At 57.6% G+C, this 23,715-nt stretch overlaps 1 protein-coding gene across 1 annotated transcript; it reads left to right on the top strand.

The window, feature by feature from the left end:
• Positions 1 to 1,982: 1,982 nt before the first annotated feature.
• Positions 1,983 to 23,710, top strand: SECTM1 (secreted and transmembrane 1). The gene is made up of 7 exons (XM_042916804.1): positions 1,983 to 2,003; positions 2,111 to 2,258; positions 19,140 to 19,274; positions 20,627 to 20,758; positions 21,061 to 21,372; positions 22,153 to 22,215; positions 22,379 to 23,710. The coding sequence occupies exons 3-7, from the start codon at positions 19,190 to 19,192 to the stop codon at positions 22,531 to 22,533; spliced, it is 747 nt and encodes a 248-aa protein (XP_042772738.1). The 5' UTR covers positions 1,983 to 2,003; positions 2,111 to 2,258; positions 19,140 to 19,189; the 3' UTR covers positions 22,534 to 23,710.
• The last annotated feature ends 5 nt before the right edge of the window (positions 23,711 to 23,715 follow it).

Genomic DNA, 23,715 nt, shown 5'->3' with positions numbered 1-23,715 from the left:
ATACGTGTGTCACCAGGGTGCACGTTTACATCAGACTCCCCATCGCATGGGGACAAGAGACTGTCAGCCCCCAGCTGACGCTCGGGCCCCTCATGGAGTGGAACCCTCCTCCCCTCCCCTCCGCACAGTCCCATGCCCCAGGGACTCGTTGGCCACAAGCCCCCGCCCAGGAGCCCCTGCTGAGCCCAGGGACCCGGGGGGCGGGCTGGATGTGAGGGGAGGGAAGGGTGGCTTGGGACCCGGTGGCCTCGGGACAAGCCCCGCCTCCAGGCCCGGGGGCAGTGCATGGGAGGCGGTGGGCCGGGCACAGAGGAGGGGGCAGGAGGAGTTTAGGTCCCAGGTGCTTCACCGGCCTTTGGGTGGGTGCCGGAGCCCGTGGCCTCTGAACCCCTCCACGGAGGGGTGCATGTTACCCTGACCTTCGTGCGGTCTTCCTGCGCGGATGCCCAGCTCTGAGCCCTCCCGCCCACCAGGCAGAGTCCCTCCTTTGGAGCGCGTGCCCGCCCCAGGTGTGAGCTCACAGGACGGGGACCGGCCGCAGCCGGATCCGCACAGGGGCAGGGAGCCGCCGGGCGGGCGCGGGCGAGGGGCCAGCGACCGCCGCTGGGTCTGTATTGACTGGAGCCGGGCGCCGGCCGGCCAGCCTTGGAAAGCTGGTGCGGCGGCCGCGGGCCAAAGTCCAAGACAGAACAGAGTCCCCTAGAGCAGAAGGGCAAGCTAACACCTGTGCCGCTTGACATCACGGCAACCCTCACACGTGCCTCCTTGTTCCCATTTTCCAAGAGTTAAGGGGAGACTTTTACCACAGTGATTTCTATAACCACCGAAGCCATTTGTACGTGAGAAGCGAGTAGCCCCTGCTTCCGAAGCTTGTCTGTGGGGCTCCGCCTCTCTGTGGGCATGGCTCACGCAGGCCCCGGCTGTGTGTCCCCAGCACTGCCAGACCCTCAGTGGGCAGACCCGGGAGGAGGGCCTCCTTCTGCTCAAGGGCTAATAGAGGGTGGCCGCTGCTCCCGCTCACTGCTCTTTTTTTAAAAGTGTTTACTTATTTTCTTTTTTTATAATTTTTTTTTAATGTTTATTCATTTTTGAGAGACAGAGGGAGACAGAGCATGAGCAGGGAAGGGGCAGAGAGAGAGGGAGACGCAGAATCCGAAGCAGGCTCCAGGCTCTGAGCTGTCAGCACAGAGCCCGACGCGGGGCTCGAACTCACGAACCGCGAGATCATGACCTGAGCTGAAGTCGGAAGCTTAACCGACTGAGCCACCCAGGCGCCCCATCTTTGTTCTTTTTTTATGGCTGAATAATATTCCATTGTGGATACACCACGCTGTTTATCCAGTCATCAGCTGATGCACATTTGGATTTGGATTTTTTACCTCTTGGCTGGTATGAATAATGCTGCTATGAACATTTGTGTGCAGGTTTTTTTTAATTTAATTTTTTTTATGTTTATTTGTGAGAGAGAGATAGAGAGCGAGCAGGGGAGGGGCAGAAAGAGAGGGGGACACAGAATGGGAAGCAGGCTCCAGGCTCCAAGCTGTCAGCACAGAGCGCGACGCAGGGCTCGAACCCACAAACTGTGAGATCATGACCCGAGCTGCAGTGGGACGCTCAACCACTGAGCTGCCCGGTGCCCCTGCCCCTGCTCGCTCCTACCCCTGCCCCTGCCTGCAACCCCAGCCCCGACGGACCAACTTGCATCTGAGCCGACTTGCAGGCTTAATGAGCTCCTGTGGATTCTCAGCGAACACAGGTGCCTGTGCGTGTGCGTGCGTGTGCGTGTGTGCATGTGCGCCCCGCTGAGGACTTGTGGGGTCCCTGATCTGTGCAGGGGATGGACCCACCAGCTCCAAGGAGCGGTGACCAGACTTGAGCTTGAGCGCAGAGAACTTCAGGATTCGCTTTCCTGGAACTTCAGGATTCGCTTTCCTGGAAGAGGCTTCCTGCCGGTTTCCTGTTTTCTTTAGAATGACCGGCTAGTGAAGTGCTTTCTAATAAAGGTAGAATAAATGACCACCAAGCAGGTCGTAAACACTTTCTGTGAATTTGGGGCAGTTCCCGGCTCCACAGTGACTTCCCCTAATTAGGCGTTTCTTTCCCTTTCTAGGCCCTGGGTGTGGATCCTGGAGCCCCATTCGGGCAGCCTCCTCCCCACCCCCGCCGGCTCCGCCCTCGCCCTCAGCGGCCGGGCGGCCGACTCTCCTCTGGCTCGGTGCGCACAGGAGCGGCAGCCTGTGCAGGGAGCCGGGGTGCAGGTAAGGGCTCGGAGAGCCGGGGCCGAGGACGCAGGGTGCACTTCCGCGGTGGAGGGTACGGGATACGCGTTGGGATGGACACACTGGGGGTTGGGGATCCGGGAGCGCGGGGTGCCGGGACCCTCACCCACAGACAGGTGGCCCCGAGCGTCCCGCCAGAGTCTGTGGGCCAGGCGGCCGGGGGCAAAGGGTGCGGCACAGGGGGAGAGAGGAGGGGGGCTACAGGTCACCGTGGGACCGCCTCCCTGCGGGGCACCCCCGGGCTCAGCTTTTGAGGGGGCAGGGAGTCCGGTCGCGGGTGTCCACTGACTCGGGACAGAACATCCTCCTCCCCCTGCCCCATTCACGCCCAGGCCCGGCAGGGCGGCACTCGTGCTCCCCCAGACTCACACTTACACGTGTGTGCACTCACGCTCATGGGCTCACGCGCCCATGACACCCACACACGTTCGCGCACACAGCAGTAAAGCAGAAAAGAGCCACCGCCTAAGACTTCCTTGCCCAAGAGGCGATGTGCTCCAGAAGCCCAGAGATGAGCCTGTTCCCCGGGGTGAGTTTTCTAGCGGTCCCTCTGCAAGCCCACCCCCCGCACGCACGTGTGGTTTGGCCACAGCGGCAAGCTCTGTGCGGTGCCTCACCCCCTGCTGGTTAATAACCTGCAGCTGAAAACCACTTTCCAGACCTGTGGCTAGAGGACCCAGAGCCCCTGAGAGGCCCTCCTGTCCCTGGGGACCCTGGGGACCCTGGGGACAGTGATAGAGTGGGTTGGGGGCACACGTGCTTCTGGCCCCTGCAGTCAGGGCGGTGTCTCACTGGGGTGGTGGTGGGGACGAGGCTTCTTGGCACAGGTGTCTTGTGAGCCCGGCGGGAGACAGACAAGCAGAGGGGAGGTGGGAAGTGTTTGCCAGCCTAGCCCCCGGGCTTGCAGGACTTTACTGCCCGGCTGGGGACCCCTCCCGGCCACGGCTGCAAGGACCATGATGCCGGCAGAAGCACCTGGCCCCGGGCGCTCCCTCCCCCCCAAGCTCTGGCTGCGGGGGGGGGGAGGCTCCCCCCCCCCCCCCCCCCCCCCCCCCCGTCTCCCCAGGTGCTTAGTCACCTCCCTTGCAGTGTTGGTGAAAGGCTGGCCAGGTCAGCATTGTGCACAGACACCTAAGTCCGTGCGGGGGTCACTGCACCCCCGCAGCAGGGGAGAAAGCGGCAGCAGCCGCTATTAGGCGCTGCGGGAGCGGGGGACCCCCGTGCACCCGGCCCGCCAACAGACCCGGCTCCCAGTTCCCCTCTTCCCAAAGGGGGACAAGTTGCTGACAGCGCTGACAGAAGCAGGCATTTCCCGAATCGCGTCAGTGACTCCTAGGTGCGGATAGCTCTCGAGCCTGTGAATCATTCCTGGAAGGGGCCCCGTGGACACCGGTGCTGTGACTCCTGTGTCAGTACGTAGGTGCCGCCGTGAGGCTACGTCTGTCGGTCCCGGGCCCCACACCCAGTCTCCCTGCACCACGCCAAGCGTCCGCCTCCTTCCCTGTCTCCTTCCCAGTCTCCTTCCCTGTCACCCTCTCTCTCCGGTTTTCTGTCTTTCGCCACGGTGGTGGCAGGTGAGAGGGCTCAGGCAGAGCGAGTGGGGCTGCCACATTTGATTTCAGAAAATGAGTCCTTTTTTACGTGTAAGCACGTCCCAAATATTGCATGGAACACATACTCCAAAATGGGGGGTTGCGTATCCGAGATTCAAGTGTGACGGGGGGTCCGTATTGTGCCTGGCAAGCCCAGAGAGCTGCCTGTCTCACCAGGGAGAAGTTTCTCTGGGTAAATTCCCCGGAACGACCGAACGTTGCTGCGCACGGGGCGGCACCACCGATGCCACGAAACCCGGGCCTGGCTGCTCTTGCACCAAATGCACAACGGCCACCGGGGGTTGGGTCCGTCCGGGGCCGGAGGAAGAGGGCACAGCCACCACTGGGTAGGAGGAGCTCGGCCCAGGGACTGCGGCTGCCCTCGGGGGCCTCCAGGACCCGGTCACTGAGGCCTGGAGGCCCAGATGACCTCCCCAGTGGCGAGTTTTGCTGGCCGGGGTGCCGCTCTCGCTCTGGGTAAGGGCTGCTGTCCAGAGATGGCCAGGCCTGGGCTCCGCTCCTCACACGAGTGGACAAACGGGCAGAGCCAGCATACCAGGGGGCAGGAGTTAGAAATGGCATTGTTCAGTAGGTTAAGCGTCCGACTTCAGCTCAGGTCACGATCTTGCAGTTCATGAGTTCAAGCCCCCCTTCTGGCTCTCTGCTGTCAGCACAGAGCCCGCTTTGCATCCTCTGTCTTCCTCTCTCTCTCTGCCCCTCCCAGCTGGTGCTCTCTTTCTCTCTCTTTCAAAAAATAGGGGCGCCTGGGTGGCGCAGTCGGTTAAGCGTCCGACTTCAGCCAGGTCACGATCTCGCGGTCCGTGAGTTCGAGCCCCGCGTCAGGCTCTGGGCTGATGGCTCGGAGCCTGGAGCCTGTTTCCGATTCTGTGTCTCCCTCTCTCTCTGCCCCTCCCCCGTTCATGCTCTGTCTCTCTCTGTCTGTCCCAAAAATAAACAAAAAATAAATAAACATAAAAAAACAAAAAGCAACAGCATTCTGTGGGGCCTCTGCTGCCTTTGGCTCTGTGCCCAGAGGGCAGCCCGCTGTGATCGTGGCCTGAAGTGCAAAGTCCCCAGAAGCACATCCAAACTGCACTCAGATGACCCCTGACCTCCCAGTAACGACGGGATTCCCCGGAGCAGGAGTGCCAGGAGGGGTTCAGCGGTGCAATGAACGGCGAGGGGGACCCCTGCCTGCCAGACCCGGCTCCCTGCCCTGCCCTCTGACCGCTGGACTGTTCTGAGGGTAGGCAGCCGAGACGGGCACTGTCCTCACAGATAAGCCTGAGGTTCAGCGTTGGCATCCGTGCCTTGAGCCTGGCTCAGATCTATGCCCAGGTCCAAAAGGAAGGGGCAATGATCAGTAGAAAAAGTCAGGTGGGGCCCAGGACAGCTGTGGGACCCCAGAAGGTTCAGGGTGGCAGGATGTGCAAGAGAACAATGGAAGCTTCCCCCTCCTCCGGTCCAGCTCTTTTTTTCTTTTCTTTTCTTTTAAAAAAATGTTTTTTAACGTTTATTTATTTTTGAGACATAGAGAGACACAGCATGAACGGGGGAGGGTCAGAGAGAGAGGGAGACACAGAATCTGAAACAGGCTCCAGGCTCTGAGCTGTCAGCACAGAGCCCGACGCGGGGCTCGAACTCACAGATCGCGAGATCATGACCTGAGCCGAAGTCGGACACGTAACCGACTGAGCCACCCAGGCGCCCCTCTTTTCTTTTTTTTAAATCGGCTCCACACCCAACATGGGGCTTGAACTCACGCCCCTGAGTATAATAGTTGCAGCTCTACCAACTGAGCCAGCCAGGCGTCCCTAGTCCGGCTCTTTTCTGGCAGGTTTTCCTGTGCTCCTATAAGGTGGAAGTTTGTGTCTGTGTTTTTCAGATTTAGTTCGAGTATATTAAGACTTGTCCATGGTCCTGGAGGTCTGCCCCAAAGCTGGAGGGCTCCTGATCCCCCGGCTCTGTCCCCTGGTGTCAGGGCCCAGCAGAGCTCTGCAGCCACTCGAGGGATCGCTCTGCACCACTGAAGGACCCTGACCCTCCAGGCACCTGGCCTGGATGGGGGTGGGAGCGGGGAGGACAGGCCCTCTCGTTCTGAACGACACTCGCTGACACGTAGCCCCGGCCTAGCGGGAAGCCGCCACCTCTTCCGGTCCACGCTCTTTCCCGCCAGGGATTGGAGGTGCCCTAAGCAGCTGTTCTCAGCCCAGAGCACGCAGACCACCCACAGCCCAGCCATGCCCAACTGGTCTCCCCCAGCCCCTCGGCTCTGCTCCCAGGCCCAAGCCCTCTTAGACCAATAACCCAGGACCCGTAGGGCAGGCCTGGGTACTGATGATTATTTTTGACCCTCTGGTGGCTCCAACGTACTCCCAGGTAGAAACCTGGCTCTGAGTGTCACTGGGGGTGGGGATCGGGGGGTCATTGAGGGGACTGCTCAGGACAGTCACCGCCTAGATGATCCCCTGCCTGCCTCAGTAGCAGATGAGACTGCCCCAGCTCAAGTCCAGCACCAGCTCAGGGACAAAGGCCTTGGGAGCGAAGCAGGCACTGTGCCTTCTTCTTCACCAGGAGGGGCCTGGTCTGTCTCATGTGTTGACCCACAGACTGTCACAGCGACATCTGGGCTGGCTCAGACACTGCCACCCAGCGCCACAGGGGTTGTGACAGAGGACATGACACCAGTCAAGGTGGGCACAGTTTGGAGGTGAAAAGGGGTGCGGCTCAAGTGTCCCCTTCTCCCCTGCCTGGAACCAGGGGATTTCATGGGGAGTCAGGACCTCTCCCAGCAAAAGGAGAGTGTGAAGAGTGGCTAAGAGGTGACTGCGGGTGAGGGAGGGCCCTCGGAGCCTGGGGGAGGGGTCACAGGTCACAGGAGCGGGGGCTGGGCCCCAGGAAGAGAAGCCTGGAGCCCCAGCCAGTGCCCACCTGGGAGCCTTGCCCTCTGGGGGCACAAGCTCCAGCCTCCCCGGAGGACACAACAGAGGACGCCAGGTGCTGGTAGGGAATCCGTGATGCTTCCTGGCTTGTCTTGTAACCGGTTAATTGTGATTAGAAAACACATGTGTAAATAGCACACCTAATGATGATGTGTGTTTCTCAAGGTGAGGCTAAAATAGATAAGATTTTAAAATTAGTCAATGTAAAGTGATTGTTAGGATTTGAGAGTACGAGGTGCATTAAAAACGGCAGAGGCTGGCGGGGTCGGCCCTGGCTGGTGGGCTTCCCTCAGTGCTTCCCAGGGTGGCCAGGCGGGGACTGCACCCCATGTCCCCAGGAGGCCGTGCCCTGGGGGCAGAAGGTCACCACCCCCCACCCCAGCTGGCTCATGTGACCGGGACGGCCGCCTGCCTTTCACTTTCCTTTTGCTTGTCAACATGCCCACTCCCTTCCAAAGTCCAGTGTGGCAGGCAGCACGTTTTACACGAACACACCTTTGTTGAGGTGACCCCCTCTCCACGCCACCTGGTCCAAGCGAGGACCAGAAGGGAGGCCGGGGGCAGGCCGCTCAGGCCCACGGGGACTGAGCACCTCCTGTGTGCCGAGCACGTCCGAGGACCTGAGGGAACCGCAGAGGGGGTGTGTGTGCCCGTGTGGGCCTGCGTGTGCATGTGCGTGGGTGTGGGGGTGTCACGGGGTGCCGGGGTGACATCACAGCAGACCCCGCGGAGGCGGCGGCTTAGCCGGGCTGGGTGACCCTGGTTCTGCGTAGAGGGAGGCCCTGGAAGGTGCAGGATTGTGAAAGAAGTTATTTACTTATTCTCAGTCAGCATCCCAGGGAGTTTTCTTACAACTCGAAACGTGACTGTAAACGTATTGGGAAGGATAAACCCCGACAAGAGTCAGGAAGACGTGTGGTGAGGAAGGTTTCGAGGGGAAGGGTCTCCTCCCGGCTACTGCAGACCCTTGGGCACCTCCCGCCTTCCCTGCTAAGTGCTGCAGTCACGCTTGAGGAGCGTGGTGGACGCAAATGCACGTCTGGACAGAGGGCTCAGCGCCATGTCTGTGCTCCGGACATCGGGTGACCACCAGGCCACCAACGGGAGACCCTGCTGCTTGCTCAGCCACCAAAACGTGGCGCTGGCTTCCGTGTTCTGGGACTGGTTCCGTGTGAATCGTCCACACTGCGTTCAGGACACCTGCCCGCTAGCTCGGGTGCGCCTTCACTTATCCCTGCGGGGTCGGAGCCGGGATCAAGGAGCTGTCCTCCCCTGGAGTGCGTCCTCTCACCTGCAGCCAGAGGAGAGCACGGCCTGCCGCCTCCCACCCCCAAGACAGGGACCCCGACCCACAAGGAGCACCAGGGAAGGGTGGGCACTAAAGTCCATGCTGAGGTCAGCCAGTGGCAGCAGAGAGCCGTGTGGGTCCACCGATGGCCGAGAGGCAAACGTGGTGTCCCCTGAGGCCAGGGGATCGTCTGGAGGCCACTGGGAGGGAAGCTCAGTCCCCACGGACTGTAGTTAAAGATGGAAACCCTGGGGGCCTGAGGCTTCCTGCAAGCTTGGGCCACAGGACACACAACAGGGGTGACTCTCCTGCTGGCTCCCTGTGGCGCAGCCTGGTGTCAGGGATCAGACAGGGCCCAGGCAGAGGTCTCCCTCGGGAGACACAGAGGGCTCTGGCTAGGGGACCCGGACAGACCACTGGGACCAGCAAGCACACCTGTGGGCCATTGGGCACCATTTTGTGTCTCCTAATTTAAGAAAATCCATGTCGGGTGGAGGGGAAGGAAAAAGAAGGAAAATTTGTGTTCTGCAATTCAAGAAAAGTTATTTTGTAAAATTACTAGAGGGCCGCCTGGGGGGCTCAGGCGGTAAAGTTGTCAGCTCAGGTCCTGATCTCACGGATCATGGAGCCCCGAGTGGGCTCTGTGCTGACAGCTCAGAGCCTGGAGCCTGCTTCCCGCTTCCCATTCTGTGTCTCCCTCTCTGCCCCTCCCCCGCTCACACTCTGTCTCTTTCTCTCTCCCAAAAGTAAATAAACGTTAAAAAAAAAAAAATACTCGGGGAAAACTTTCGCAGATCTTATCTGAGGTGCCTGGAAAAAGCCCCAGCATGCGAAGTTTCGACGCCTCTTTCTAAAACCTTCCATTCACACAAGCAACATGTGATGGTAATGAGCTGTTCAAGCCTGATCACCACGATTGCTGACGGACAGCAAAACCAAAAAAGGGCCGCCCCTGGATAGTTTCCAGCGGTGAAATCTCCACGTCTGTCACGTTACGCAGAGCAGATTCGGGCAGGTTTGGGACGGCCACCCTTATGCACCCACAACAAATTCCAGTTCCAAGAAGACAGCTGATCACGTTATGCTAATGGACTTGTGGGGGACAGACCCGTAAGGAAAAATACAGAGAGAGCAGGACAGAAACCGCCTTCCAGCGTGACATCAGCTGACAAAGCACCCGGAAACTTGTGGGTTGGTAGTGTCGTGGCCCGAGGGCAGATGCTGGATGGAGGAGACGGGTGTGCCCCTCAATGGACGCCTCGGGCACAGCCCACTGTCCTGCAAGAAAGCAGAGTTGGACCCAGTCACGTGTCACTTGCAAAACGGCTTTGAGATGATTCATGATTCAAACGTGGAAGTCGGTCCAGTTTGGCCATCCATGGATCCCCCCACCTGGGAGGCCTCTGTAAGAGGACACTTCAAACACATAACACTTAAAAAAAATTTTTTTTAACGTTTATTTATTTTTGAGAGCGAGAGCTTGAATAGGGAAGAGGCAGAGAGAGAGGGAGACACAGAATCCGAAGCAGGCTCCAGGCTCCGAGCTGCCAGCACAGAGCCCGATGCGGGGCTCGAACCCACGAACCGTGAGATCATGACCTGAGCCGAAATCAGACGCTTAACTGACTGAGCCACCCAGGCGCCCCCAGACAACACTTTTTAAATGAAACCTTGAAGCTTTCAAGGAAAGGACAGAATGACATAAACGCGTGGCATCCTGTTATTCCAGAAATAACCAAGGGAGAAGTAATCGAGCAGGAACACCTTTGCCTCACAGATGATAGTTTGTTTCCTTAAAACACAAGTCTTGCAAACGCATAAAGAGAAGACCCCGAGGAAGATGGGCAGAGTTTGCTAAGGTGGTGGCACCACGGAAACCCAGAGGGGAGCCGGGCTGGGGAGGTCCCGGCAGCAGGGGCCCCAGCGGGGGTGGGGCGGGGGGTGTGCCTCACAGAGCCCTGAAATCCAGGGCGGGGGCCTGGGGGAGCGTGAGCCGAGGCCTCCCCAAAGGGCCCTGCTGGGTGAGACCCAGATGCAGAGTAATGGACATGACCCCACACGCTCCCCCCGCACCCTGGTTTGTGCAGGATTGTCGGGGTCGGGAGAAAGCAGGGCGCGTGCGGCTGCGGGCTCGGGGCAGGGGACGGTGGGAGTGCCTGGGGTGACCGTGATGGTGAAATTATGAAGCGTGGAAGTTTGGGGTTCGAGAGCGAACGGCTAAGAAAGAATTCTTGAGACATTTTTGGTGCAAAAAGGTGGTTTTACTGAAGCACGGGGACAGGACCCGTGGACAGAAAGAGCTGCATTGGGTTGTGAGGAGTGACTGATTCTACACTTTTTAATCGGGGCGGGGGGGTGGGGGGGTGGGTAGGGACAGCGTCTGTCCTCCAAGAATTTGGAGCAAGGCTTTCGGGACCTTGCGGGGCTACTGTTAAGGTTACTGTTAGTGTTTAATGAAACATGAACGTTAAGGCACAGGCCAGCCTCGAGCTTCTGTGTCTCCGGGATCGGTGGCCGTAAGGAGATTTAATTCTGGCTCCCTTCCTCTTGCCTTCGTTTCCCTCATCAGTAACAAAGGACTACAAACTGGGGGTTCAAGACAACACAAGTTTATTTTCTCACAGTGCTGGAGATCGGAAACCCAAAACCCACACTCCCTCCTGGGCTCCAGTCGAGGATCCTTCCTGGTCTCTTCCAGCTTCTGGTGGCCCGGGAGTTCCCGGGCCAGCGGCTGCACTCGTCTCTGCCCCCGTCGTCCTGCTGTGTTCTCCCTGCGCGTCTCTGTCTCTGTCCAGATTTTCCTCATCTTCTGAGGACACGAATCATACTGGATTCAGAGCTCACCCGACTCCAGTGCGCTCTCATCCTACGTAATTAGGTCTGCAGAGACCCTATATCCAAACAAGGTCACGTTCACAGGTTGTGGGCAGACGTGACTTTTGGGGGCCGCCATTCACCCGGTCCCCACAGTGAGAGGGGGGTCGGGGAGGGAGGGCCGGGGCAGGAGCCGTCTATGAGGAAGGATCTCCTCTAACAGGATTCCGCCTACGCGAAGTCGTGCGTGTGTGCTCGTACACGCACGAGAGCACACGCGGATGATGGGCTCGGAGACACCACGGCTCCTCCCGGGGCGAGTCTTTCAGGGGTTCTTTCTTCCTCACCTTCTCTCTGCCGCTTGCTCTTGTGTTGCGAACGTGGTGTGTGTGTAATGACTTGAAGAGAAGCCCTTCTTGCCACGAAAGTTAAACTGGAAATAAGTTTGGAAAAATCACACGCAGGTAGCCAGAGAGGCAGCACCAGCCCGCACCCAGGCCGCCTGGAAAGGGACCTCTCCTGGTGAGGCCTGCAGGACCCGGCTCCCGGGGAGCCACACCCCTACTGTCCCGGGGCTGGGGCCCAGCCACCAGAAACTGTAGCCTGTTGAACCGTCAGAAAGCACTGAAATAAAGCTTCTCTACATGTGAGGGATGCGCAGAGGGGCAAAACAGTGCATCAAAGAGCCAGGGAGCGATGCCCGGGGGCTGGGGAAGGGGACGCGGAACGTGGGGCTGAAGGTGCAGATCAGGGTCAAGGTCCAGGTCAGAGCCGGGTGTGAGCCTTCTGGCACGGCCTGCACCGGTGGTGAGAACAGTGTGCGAGGACCACAGGCAGTTCTGGGCCCTGAATGCTGTTACGTTAAACCGATGCCCGCCCACGGACGGGACACTGCCCGTTGGGTGTCGAGCGGTTGCCTCTAATTCGTGAAACTTAGGAACATGGCTACTAGAACATTCATAAGACGCCAGGCCCCTACAGCACATTAGCCAAAACCCTCCGTCCAGGAGACTCGGGGTCCGTGTCCTCACAGAGGCCGCTCTGGGCTTGGCACGGGCTCCTGCTCACCGAAGACCAGAGCGCCGGGACTTAAGGGCAGGGGGCTTTGTTGTTGCCGACACATCACACTCGACGCGACCCACCCCAGTGCGGTGTCTGAACGGGGTGTCGGATGGGGGTCCCCAAAGGTGGGTCGGCGGAAGCGGGTGGAAAGAACTCACCGGAGGCGGAACAAAGGAGATGGAGGTTTAGTGAATACGCCGCAGGGGAGCGGCAGGCAGGGCAGGACTGCAGAGGTGAGGCTGTCTGCCGCCAGGCGCCAGGCGGTGGGAGGGGGCCGCTTTTAAAAGGGGAGGGTGAAGAGGCGTGGTGACACACGGGATTCTCCCTCTTTCAGTAACTGTGTCTGGCTGTAAGTAGCCCGTCGGTCAGTTAGGGCCTGTGGATGTTTCGGGGGGGTCGCCTGGCAGGCAGGTCCGAATTCAGCCAGGCAGTCGCCACGGCCCTTTCTGCATCCCACCCCTCAAGGCTCTTTCCTGAAAGCGACCTCCACATTCCCTCCAGACACATCGGCAGTGACAGATCTTTGCACACGGGTGGCCGTCGCATCCTCAGCAGCTCCTTCCTGCTGAGCAAGGGGCAGAGAGATGTCCCCACCTACGCTTGTCTCCGCGCCAGGGGTCGGCGCAGTTATAGACCAGATCGTGGTATTATATGATGTGCTGATAGGCGGTTAGGCGGCCAGGCCCGTGGGATGTGGGGGAGGGGACCCTCCGATGGTGTGGCCCGTTGAACTTTCGTTCGTATATGGAATTGCTGGATTCTAGAAGAGACCAGTTTAACAAAGAGACTGACGAGAGGGGGACCGGTAATTAGGAGTCCTGAGAAGGAAAGAAGCCACGAACAGATTTGTTTCCAGGAAAACCATCCTGGTGTTACCCGGTCCCAGAAGGGGTGAGGATTGTCTTGTGAGAGCAGGACATCAAGGGGAGAGTGGCTCCAGGTAAGTTCTGATTTCTGACCAAGTAAAATTCAGAGAGGTCACCCTGAAGAAAAGGTCGAGAATGAAGCCTTGGAATTGGGAGGGAGAAGTCGTGAGAGTTTCGAGAGGAAAGCATTCAGGGAGTTTTCTAAGATAATATCACAGGATGACTGATTGCCAGGGAATGAGGATTGGCAGTGGGCCAGATTCATGGGCCTCGAGGCTCAGGTGTGAAGAGGCAGAGATCTCCACCCAGCTCCGGGCTGGACCTGGCAGGAGCTCCTCCTCGTCTGGGGCCAAGGCCGTCTCGATTCTGGGAAGATGGGCCCGTGGGGAGAAGCCGTGGAATGTTACCGCTGACGGAGTGGTCAGGAGAGCCTGATGGGGCCCGGTCCGGACGGCCTGAGTGGCTTTCTGTCCTGCGGGAGACGAATTCGTCAGAAAAACAAGTCCAGTTTTAACAAACTTGGTCTAATCATTTACATAAGCTCAGCAAGAATAGGGATTGATCGTATAGATCTCTTAAAATCTGCTTTGCTGGAACCTTTCATAAGGAGTCTGGATTGAACTCTTAGTAGCCTCTCCAGGCCAGAAGCCAAGCCAAATACTTGCCATCAGACCTGCCTGCAATCCCTGAAGATTTGGGCAGATTCCTCTCCACGAGGTCCCCAAAGTGTCCTGAGGTTCCTGCACCTTCCAGGAGTGACCTTCTTTGCTCACCTGGCAAGGCTGCTGGGAACTCTGTCAGCAGGTATCTGGCCAACATTTCCAAGGGGCTTGATGGCTCCATGTTTCATAAAGTCCACCTTAGTTCCTTAGAGCTCTTTGGTCATATGTGAGTCTATGAATGTCACTCTCAAATATGACGTTCCAGTCAAAGCCTTGGTAAAATAACCAGTGTTCCCAGTGGTGTCCTGTTACAAGGAGACCAGAATCTTATCAAACCTCTGCAGAGATTATAAGTGCCAAGGAAGAAAGAATGCCCACTGAGAGTTTCTGAGTTTCAGAGGGTTCAGGTAGACAGAAAAGTTAAATGCCTCAGTCTGTTCACAAATGAATACTTTATCACATTTCTGTAAGTCATAAGTATCTTAGGAGAAAGTTTCTTTAATCTAGAAGAACAAACATTAGAGAACCAGCAATGTTTCCCGTAAGGGTCAGAAAACCATAATCATCTTCTTCAGCTCATTTAGTCCCATATTTCTAATTCTTATTCCATTTGAATGCAGCTTTTTAGTTCTGGAAACTCTTAACCCCGTTCAAGTTTCGTGAAAGATATTGACTACCTGTGTTTGTCAAAAGCCCTTTTTATGAATCTCCTAGAAGACGAAATGTGTTTTGTAAGAGCATCAGAACAACAGCCGTAAAAGACAACACTCAGAAATGGACATTGTTAACCATCTGATATGAGGTTCATTATGATGTAACTCATGAGAAAAGTCAGTTATTTCTGTGACACGTAACATTTCAATAATCAGAATATCAAGTGATGACCTTCTACCAGAACGTAAAATGCCAAACAAGGCTAAATAGGATTACAGACCAGCAAAGACCTGATAAAGACAAAACTAGAAACTTTGGTTTTCCGGGCAGATAAAGAGAAAACAATGTTGTTTGCATTTTGTTATCAAGAACAGACCAACAATCCAAGGAAACTTGGTCTTTTCACCAGAAAGCAGAATAGCAACAGAGTTTTAAAATCCATTCATTTCAACCTTAGTCCATCCTGACCACACATAAAATTCCTTTCCAAGGATTTCCCTTCATGAACCTTCTACAACTTTCTTCCATATTCAGATTTTGTCCCAAGACGTTTCCCTCCAAACAACCAGTCTCATTTAGGACAAAACTACCTTTTTCCTTCAACAAAAATGTATTTCCATTCCTTAGATCTTTCTTACATGGCTCCTACTTTCCTACATACAGAGTTGTTTCCCTTGTTTCCGTGAGTCTTAATTACATTTAGCAGAATTCTGCACTCTTAGAAACCTTAGTCTCCAGTGAAAACTAAATAGCAACCAGTTGTGAACTGTTATACCAGAATTCTTCAGATGACAAATTTATGGATACATTTAAGCACAAAGCATGTTTTCCAACAGACCCAAATATCCTTAGTTTCTTTGCAATAAGAAGTCAAAAGCAGATAAATCTTATGTTCAGTAATCAATGCTTTTGCACTTTATCCTATTTGGAAAAGACCTAGATGTCCAATGAATTCAATCCAATTTAGCATCCAAACAAAACTTGAAAATGTTCAGATTGCCAAAGACTTTGAAAGTTATCTTAACAGTTACCCATGGGGGCACCTGGGTCACTCAGTCTGTTGAGTGTCTGACTTTGGCTCAGGTCATGATCTCGCAGTTCGTGGGTTCGAGCCCCATGTCGGGCTCTGTGCTGACAGCTCAGAGCCTGGAGCCTGCTTCAGATTCTGTGTCTCCCTCTCTCTTTGCCCCTCCCCTGCTCATGCTCATGCTCTCTCTCTCTCTCTCAAAAATAAATAAGCATTAAAAAAAATTAAAAACAAGGGGCGCCTGGGTGGCGCAGTCGGTTAAGCGTCCGACTTCAGCCAGGTCACGATCTCGCGGTCCGTGAGTTCGAGCCCCGCGTCAGGCTCTGGGCTGATGGCTCGGAGCCTGGAGCCTGTTTCCGATTCTGTGTCTCCCTCTCTCTCTGCCCCTCCCCCGTTCATGCTCTGTCTCTCTCTGTCCCAAAAATAAATAAAAAATGTTGAAAAAAAAAAATTAAAAACAAAAAAACAAAAACAAACAAAAAAACACAATTACCCACGAAAACTTTGAGACAGATAAAATTAACCATCATTTTCAGTCATCTTTTTGCTGACAAATTGTGATGGAGATAGCATAGACGTACTTGACCCAAGTAAACCTTGGTAGAATAAAAGTTTCATATTTAATGCTGATAGCTCTAAAGACATGCTCTATCTTAATTAAACCAACAACATTAGTTTCAATACTGAACTGAGTTCCACCTGGGTCCACTTAAAAGTCAATCTGTTTGCTCCCCCTTGTCAGTTTTTGCCTGGGGCACCGGTGGGGAAGTCTGAAGGGGGTGGTCTTCACCCCTTGACAGGGAGGGTGGGAGGAGGAGCTGATTTGGGGCCAAGAAGGCGAGCAAGACCCATTCCACAGTTTTTGTGGAGGTCGGAGTTTGGGGACAGTGCCGTGAAGGCATGTATGGGACTTCCACCCATTTGGAGGAGTTCTGGCAAAGGAGGACAAGCTGGAAAATAGCATTATAAGAAAGAGCTCCGTGGAGGGGCCACACCTCTTCATCTGGGAGTTTGTACTCAGGCCAGGAAGCAAAACGAGGAGATGTTTTTTCCCCAGACGTTGGGGTCAAATGTGTTCCCGTTTTTAAGAACACGGCCCGAGGGTGAGTCCGAAGAAAGAGAGGGGGTCCCGCGGCGGGAAAGACTGGCTGCCTGTTCCAAAGGGGGGTCCCGCCAAAGGGAATGGAGCCCCAACTTGTGATTTCGGTCAAGGCATCTGCTGACCTGGGAAAGCACGGGACCTATACGAGGTGAGCGAGTCTGCTGGAGGCACCCCACCTCGGAAGGGGGCACAGCAGAGGGTACACCACTGCCTGTCGGGGCGTCTCCCGGCAACGGGGAGGCCCGGGCACCGTTCGGCCGGAACCGGTTGGGAAAACGAGGGGAGGACGCACCACTCAGAGACCTGGGAACAGGCGTGCGCACAGGTCCAGGTGGCGGCTGAGAGCGTCAGCAAAGAGTTCCCACGGAGTCCGTGACGCGCGTGGGTTCTCCCTGGGCAAGCTGCCAATTGTGCTGGACTTTGGGAACAGACCCGTGGACAGAGTGAGAAAGCAGAGGAAGCGGCCCTTTGCCCTCGTGGGCCCGGGCAGGTCGGCTTGTTCGCCCTCAGACCTTCAGACCACTTGGGGCCCCCTCCCCCCCTGCCCCGAGGCCTTCGGTTGTCTGGGCCGTCTTAGGATCAGGCTGCCAAAGGCCTAAAAGAACGAGGAGAGGAAGGCAGAGGTCCCTCCAAAGGGCAAAAGGAAACACTTCTCCCTTTCAGGCAAGGTGGGGGAGGGTCCGGTTGGTTCCTCTGGGGGTTCGGATCCTCATCAAGGGGTAGCCTCGGCCACAGGTGGTCAGTTCCCCAAGGACCTAGAGTCCATCCACCAGGGAAAGTCCCGAGAGAAAATCCAGGGAGAGTCCTGGACCGGCAAAGTCTCCTCATGCAAGGTTCCCCCAAATGTGGGGGGCACAAAGTCTCCCCGTATGGGCCCCCAAATGTGGGGCGACATCAGCTGGAAGCGGGTGGCTGTTCGGGAAGGGGGGGGAAGAATTCACCCGAGGCAGAACAAAGGAGATGGAAGTTTCCTGCACACACCGCAGGGGAGCAGCGGTCAGAGCAGGACCGCAGAGGAGAGGCCGTCTGCCGCCAGGCAGTGGGAAGGGACTGCTTGTAAAGGGGGAAGGTGAGGGGCACCTGGTGGCTTAGTCGGTTAAGCGTCCAACTCTTGATTTCCAGTCTGGTCATGATCTTGTGGTTGTGAGATTGAGCCCTGAGTCCGGCTCTGTGCCCTGCACTCAGCGAGGAGCCTGCTTGGAATTCTCTCTCTCTCTCTCTCTCTCTCCCTCTCTCTCTCTCCCTCTCTCTCTCTCTGTCTCTCTCTTTCTCTCTCTCTCTCTCCCTCCCTTCCTCTCTCAATAAATAAATAAATAAATAAAGGCGGAAGGTGAGGAGGTATGGTGACATATGGAATTCTCTCTCTTTTGGTAACTGTGCCTAGTCCATTGGTCAGTTGGGGCCTGGGGATATTTCGGGGCGGGTCGCCTGGCGGGCAGGTCTGAATTCAACGGTGTGGTTGCTGTGGTCTTTTCTGTATCCCGTCCCTCAAGCCTGTTTCCTGAAAGCAGCCTCCACGGCCGGGACCCCAGAACCCTGTGTGGATGGAGAGAGAAGGAGCATCCGTCCATCAACCTGGCCCTCTGTCTGTTTCTCCTTGTCTGCCTCTGTGGAGGAAAAGCCAGCTCGGGCCAGCCCTGGGCCCACGGGCACACCAGTGACAGGGTCCCCCCCCCCAAGAGACAGCTCTGTACAGGTCATGACGATGGGTGACCCACCTTATACTCAGCACATGAGTGAGCCCTGAAGTTCGCAAAGTGCGAGACAGTATTTGGCTCACTGGTTGTAAAAAGTACACGTGACACTAACACGTGAACTCTGCGTGTTCTGCCCATTTCTCTGTAACCCTAAAACCGCTCAAAGACAAATCAGAAAGTCTATTTTTTTTGATCAAAAGGTCAACAAATACTCTGGCAAGCGATGTTAAAATACTTTTTTTTTTTTTTTAACGTTTTTTCATTTTTGAGAGAGAGAACACAAGCGGCAGAGGGGCAGAGAGAGAGACCGGGGGTCTGAAGCGGGCTCTGCACTGACAGCAGTGAGCCCCACGCGGGGAGCCGTGAGGTCACGACCTGAGCCAAAGTCGGACGCTCAACCGACTGAGCCACCCACGTGCCCCTTAACATACTTTTAACTGGGGGCACACGGCTGGCTCGGCCAGTGGACCGTGTGACACTTGATCTTGGGGTTGTGAGTTCGAGCCCCACGTCGGGTGTAGAGATTACTCAAAAATAAAACCTTTAAATAAGTACTTTTAAACAGTTTAAACTGATCAGGAAAAAGGTCACATTTGATGGAGGCCAGGAGTGTCCACCGTGGGCACCGGCATGATGGGACATGTGAGCCCCGCGTACCAATGGGGATGTGCCGGTCCCACAGGAGGGTTCCTTGGGCCCTTGTTGACAAGAGCACTCCCCCTGAGGGGCTCCCAAAAGGAAGCGGCCGCACCCAGCCACAGAAAGCACAAGGGTGGGAGGGGGGCAGGGGCGTCGGAAGCGGTCTCGGGACGGCGTCCGATCCCAGCGCGGTAGCAGACTTTCCGAGACATCACCCGTTTCCGCAGGGACACGATTGGGCAGGTTTGCACATTTTGTTATAATTATGACGGTGACAGCAGGGCTGTCTCCCGGTGACTTCCCTCCTGGCTTGTCCGTGTTGCTCGCATGTGTGACCGTGGCCAGCACTGCGTGTGTGATAAGGGTACAGAGAAAGGCAGGCTGCGTGGAGAAGATTCAGGCAGGGGCTCTGGCATCGGGGCACAGTGGGTCCCGAAGGAGCTCGGGACCCCTGTCTGTCCCTGGCCAGGCTGCAGCCCGAGAGACCTGTGACCCCGTGTCTTTCCTTCCTCTAGGGAGTGTCCCAAGAACCAATGAGGTTCCCTGCCTCCCTGTGCTGCCTGCCATGCTGTCCTTGACCTTCCTCCTCCTGGTTACCAGGATGCTCTGGCCCATCCTCCCGGCCACCGCCCTGAGTGCTCAGGATGGAAGTAAGTCTCAGGATCCCGTCTTCTGGGGGGCCTGGCAGGGGCAGGGGCAGCAGATCTCCGTCAGGCCCAGGTGGTGACCTACCCCCGAGGCGAGCGCCCCTGGGCCGTAATGGGACGAGCCAAGCCCTCCCCCGCCTCCACGGACAGCACACAGTGGTTGCCCGCCCCAGCGCCCAGTGACGACCGTCAGAGCACTGGGCAGATGTCCGAGAGCCCGTCCAGTTTCCAGGGAAAGAGCGCCCTGCTCAGTCAGCGACAAGTGCTATGGCCGGAGGAGGGACAGCGGGGTGAGGATTTTCTGTCCCAGCTCTGGTCCCCGATCCCCCCTTGGGCCAGCAGCTCCGTTACCACCTGGGAGCTCGTTAGAAATGCAGACTCTCGGGACACGGGCGGCCCTGCAGACTCCGAGCCGTGGGTCCTGCGGGACCTCCCAGCGAGTCCCACCCCACGGCCCCAGGTCAGGGCTGTGCGGCGAAATCACCGGAAGGGGCTCGTCAAAGATGCCGGGCCCCAGGCACATCCCACACCCGTGAAACAGAGTCCCCGGCCGCCCCCTGTTCCCCTGACGGTCCTCGAGTCAGCCCCCATGTGGGCATGGTGATTATTCCTGCAACCTGGGCTCCCGGCCTGGGCTCCCCCCCAACCCAGCAGCCTCTCTGTCGGGGGGGGGGGGGGGGGGCCCTTTCCAGTTGTTCGAATGTTTATCACAGGCGTGTGTCTATGCAGCCCTTTGGTGGTTTTGTAAAGATGGAGAGAAATCATTTTCAAACCCTTCTGGGGCAAGCACTCTGACGACTGAAGGGACAGCAGGGGTTTTCCAGTCGGGTTCCCGCCATGGACACACTTGTGGAGGCCCCACTAGCCCCCGCTGGGACACGGGGGGTTTCCTGCTGGCTCCCTCATCCTCTCCCTTGGCCTAGCTGCCCTCACGAGGTACACCTCTGTGACTGTGGCCTGTGAGGACCCCACTGGCCCCAAATGTGCCTGCCTCGCACGAACTTCCACCTCACACACCCTCTCTCTTGTGGGCACCCGAGGCCCCGGGCACACGCCCACACGGGGCACCCGCCACGCCGTGTTGTACTCGGTTAACGGCGCGTCACCGTCTGCTGTCTGTCCATCTGTGTCCGGTCCCTAGAGGGAACTGGCGTGGCGGGAAGGGGGGCCTGGCTCATCGCCCTGTGCTGGCACTTAGGGCCCCCCGGGGTCAGAGTTCACCCAGATTGCAGGGTGAGGCCGGCGACGAGTGAGTTCATTCCGGGACTCAGCCTTCCCCAGATTGTGGGCTGGTTGCACCGCCGGCAGGGGTGGGGCAGCTGGGGGTCCAACATGGCTGGGCGGGTGTCCCGCAGGAGCTGGGGACCTTCCTTGTGGAGAGGAGTGTGCCGACTGCGCGCTCCTGGCCCAGGAGCTGGGGACTCCGAGGCGGGCCCCAGGGGACACGGCGGCAGACTTGCACAGGGCCACCACTTCCCAACACTCAGGTGAGTCGGCAGAGCAGTGACACCTGCCTCCCCCTCCCCCCGAATCTGCCCGCCAGGCCTCAGGCCAGGTGACTCAGCACCCACATGGCCCTCCCCTCGTTTTCGTCTCTGTCTTGTTTTCCCACTTGAGACCCGCGTATTGATTCTCTCCTCTTCGATGTGTCCTCCGCCCCCAGCAGGGCTCCCGTGTCCCCAGGGGCCCTGTCCTGTCACTGACTGCCCCCCACCAGCCCCAGGGAGGGTGGTCAGGAACGTCCTGAGGCCCAGCCGTGACCCACGTGTGACCTGTCCCCTGCTCACAGACTGGGACAACCCCTCCTGCACCGAAGGCGTGGTTTCCGTGTCGAGGGGTGAGCGGGTCGTGATGTCCTGCAACATCTCCAACCCCTTCTTGGGTGTCACCGTCTACCTGATTGCCCTTGGGGAGGATTCCCAGCCCCTCTTCAGGGTGACGCCCCCAGGCTGCTTCTGCCGGGGTGAGTGGCAGCTGCAGGTATGCGGAGGTGTGGCACAGCTGGTGATTCCGAAGGCGAGCGATGCCCAGGCTGGGTGTTACAAGTGGCATCTCAAAGGTCTGCAGAGGAATATTAAAGTCACCACGCTGAACGTTTTAGGTGAGCTGTGCTCCTGTTTGGGAGGGCTGTGCTCCCCTTCAGGAGGGCTGTGCTCCTGTTTGGGAGGGCAGTTCAGGGGAGGAGTGGCTCTCTCCCGGGGGGGGGGGGGGGGGGGGGGAGGGGGCGGCCCAGGAAGGGCAGGCCAAGGTTCCAACAAAACAAAGTGAAACGGGGCACCTGGGTGGCGCAGGCGGTTAAGCGTCCGACTTCAGCCAGGTCACGATCTCACGGTCCGTGAGTTCGAGCCCCGCGTCGGGCTCTGGGCTGATGGCTCGGAGCCTGGAGCCTGTTTCCGATTCTGTGTCTCCCTCTCTCTCTGTCCCTCCCCCGTTCATGCTCTGTCTCTCTCTGTCCCAAAAATAAAATAAACGTTGAAAAAAAAAAAAAAATTAAAAAAAAAAACAAAAAAAAAAACAAAGTGAAACAACACAAGCCCCTGCCCCCAAAGGCACTGGGCACCTGATCCTGAAGGGGGCTCGGTGTGGGGGGCTGCCCTGTCCAGGGAGCAGGTGGGGCCCCCGATCCCTCCGCTTCTCCAGCCAGACCAGACCCTCCTCTCCCACCACCCCCTTCCCAACACCGCCCCTGCCCCCCCAACCCTGTTCCACTCCTTTTCCTCACGTTGCTCAAAGTTCGCAGGGCACCGCACCACTAGCCGGCTCGGATCCAATCACAGCCACCTGAGCTCTGGGGACAGGGGCGGTGAGGGGGCTGGGAACGGTGCCCCCAGCCCGGCCGGCCACTCCTGGACTCATCTGATACTTGGGGCTGGGGGGGCAGCATCAGGCGCAGAGGCCCGGGACCTGAACCAGACAGGAGTCCTACCCCTCACCTCTTCCTGCGGTAAGTGTTCTTACCTGCGCCCGGGGAGCCCCCTCGGGTCCCCCGGGCTGTCCCCGCCCTCTGAGCCTGGCACCCATGCCACCTCCTGCCTACAGGGGTGGTGTCCCCCTTGAGGGTGCACTCCTGGCGGGAGAATAAGTGACGACCCCGACTGCTCCCACAGGCCCGCAGATGCCTTGCCCGGGGGGGGCCGAACGCCAGTTCCAGGTGGTGCTCGTGGTCACCGGTGTCAGTGTCGCCCTCGTCATCCTGGTGGCCATCGTGTTAGCCTGGCGCCGACGGCACAGTCCCCTGTACTTGAAGCCCCCAGGGGTCTGAGGCCACCGGCACCGAAACTCACCCCCCAGCAACGGAGCCCCGCGTATCCCACACCCATCTGGTTGACAGAAGCCCGTGAACCTCGCAGAGGTGGCAGACAGGCGCAGGCCCCCGTCCCTGTCTGCTGGCCCAGGACACCTGCTCGGCCCTACGGCCCAGGGGCCAGCTCCCTGCCCGGGCAGAGGGTGGCCCCAGGTCGATTCTCTGGCTCCCCACCCCAGCCGCAGGCTCTTCTCCACCTGGGCCCCCGCAGCTCTCTTGGCTCCCCGACTCTGTGGTCAAAGATGGGAAAAATCTCAAGTTCCAAAACATTCGACCTCAGAGGACCTCTCCCTCCTCTGCCCCATCGGGGCCGGTGGGGTGGGGTTGGGGGTGTACTTCCGGCCTCGGGTGCACAAGGGGCTGCTGTAGCCTCGGAGACACCCCGCTTTGGGTCTTAGGTTGATCTTGGGCACACCCCTGTCTTTGACCAGGAGCAAGAACAGCTTTGGGGGACCGTCCTGCCGGCAGTCCTGGGGTCAAGCTGAGGGCATAGAGGCCTGAGGTGGGGAACCAGCCCCGCCTCCACCACTAGGGGGCTTGCCAGTGGGGGCGGGCGACAGGTGGCGGCTGGCCGTGGCACATGGCTCCCCCCTTCTCTCCCCCGCAGCCACAGGGCCCCTCCCCCACCGCCCCCCGCTGACCCTTCCCCACCCCAAACCCCTTTATGTCAGATGTCTTTCTCATCACAACTGTATGACTCCATTCAGTGTGTTCTTAAGAGGGACATACAGGCTTTTTCTAAAGTACACGTTCAGTGCTTTGGAAAACACCCATAACGCCAATCCTTAAGATGAATAAAACAAACCAATCGAGAAACCATGAAATGACCTGGGAAATACACATTTTTTAAGTGGGGAAAAACAAGTCTAAAAGAAGCTGCTTCCTGTCTTCAGGCACTAAAAAGTCCTAGAACATTCAAAAGAAGCAGATATTCGGGTTCCTCCCTCACTGCGGAGAGCCCCGCACGGAGGAGGGCCCTGCGTGGCGCCTTGACTGGGCCCAGACCTACAAGGAAACTCTGGGTCCGGGTCTTTGTGTTCATCTCCTCCTCGCTGCTTGTATTTTCAAGGGTTTCTCTGTGGGATTCTCTCTCCCTCTGTCTTCCCCTCCTCTGCTGTTGCACATAGGTTCTCTCTCTCT

The sequence above is a fragment of the Panthera leo genome, chromosome E1 (genome assembly GCF_018350215.1).
Source record: "Panthera leo isolate Ple1 chromosome E1, P.leo_Ple1_pat1.1, whole genome shotgun sequence".
Classification (NCBI taxonomy): domain Eukaryota; kingdom Metazoa; phylum Chordata; class Mammalia; order Carnivora; family Felidae; genus Panthera; species Panthera leo.
This window is presented reverse-complemented; position numbering and strand designations above follow the sequence as displayed.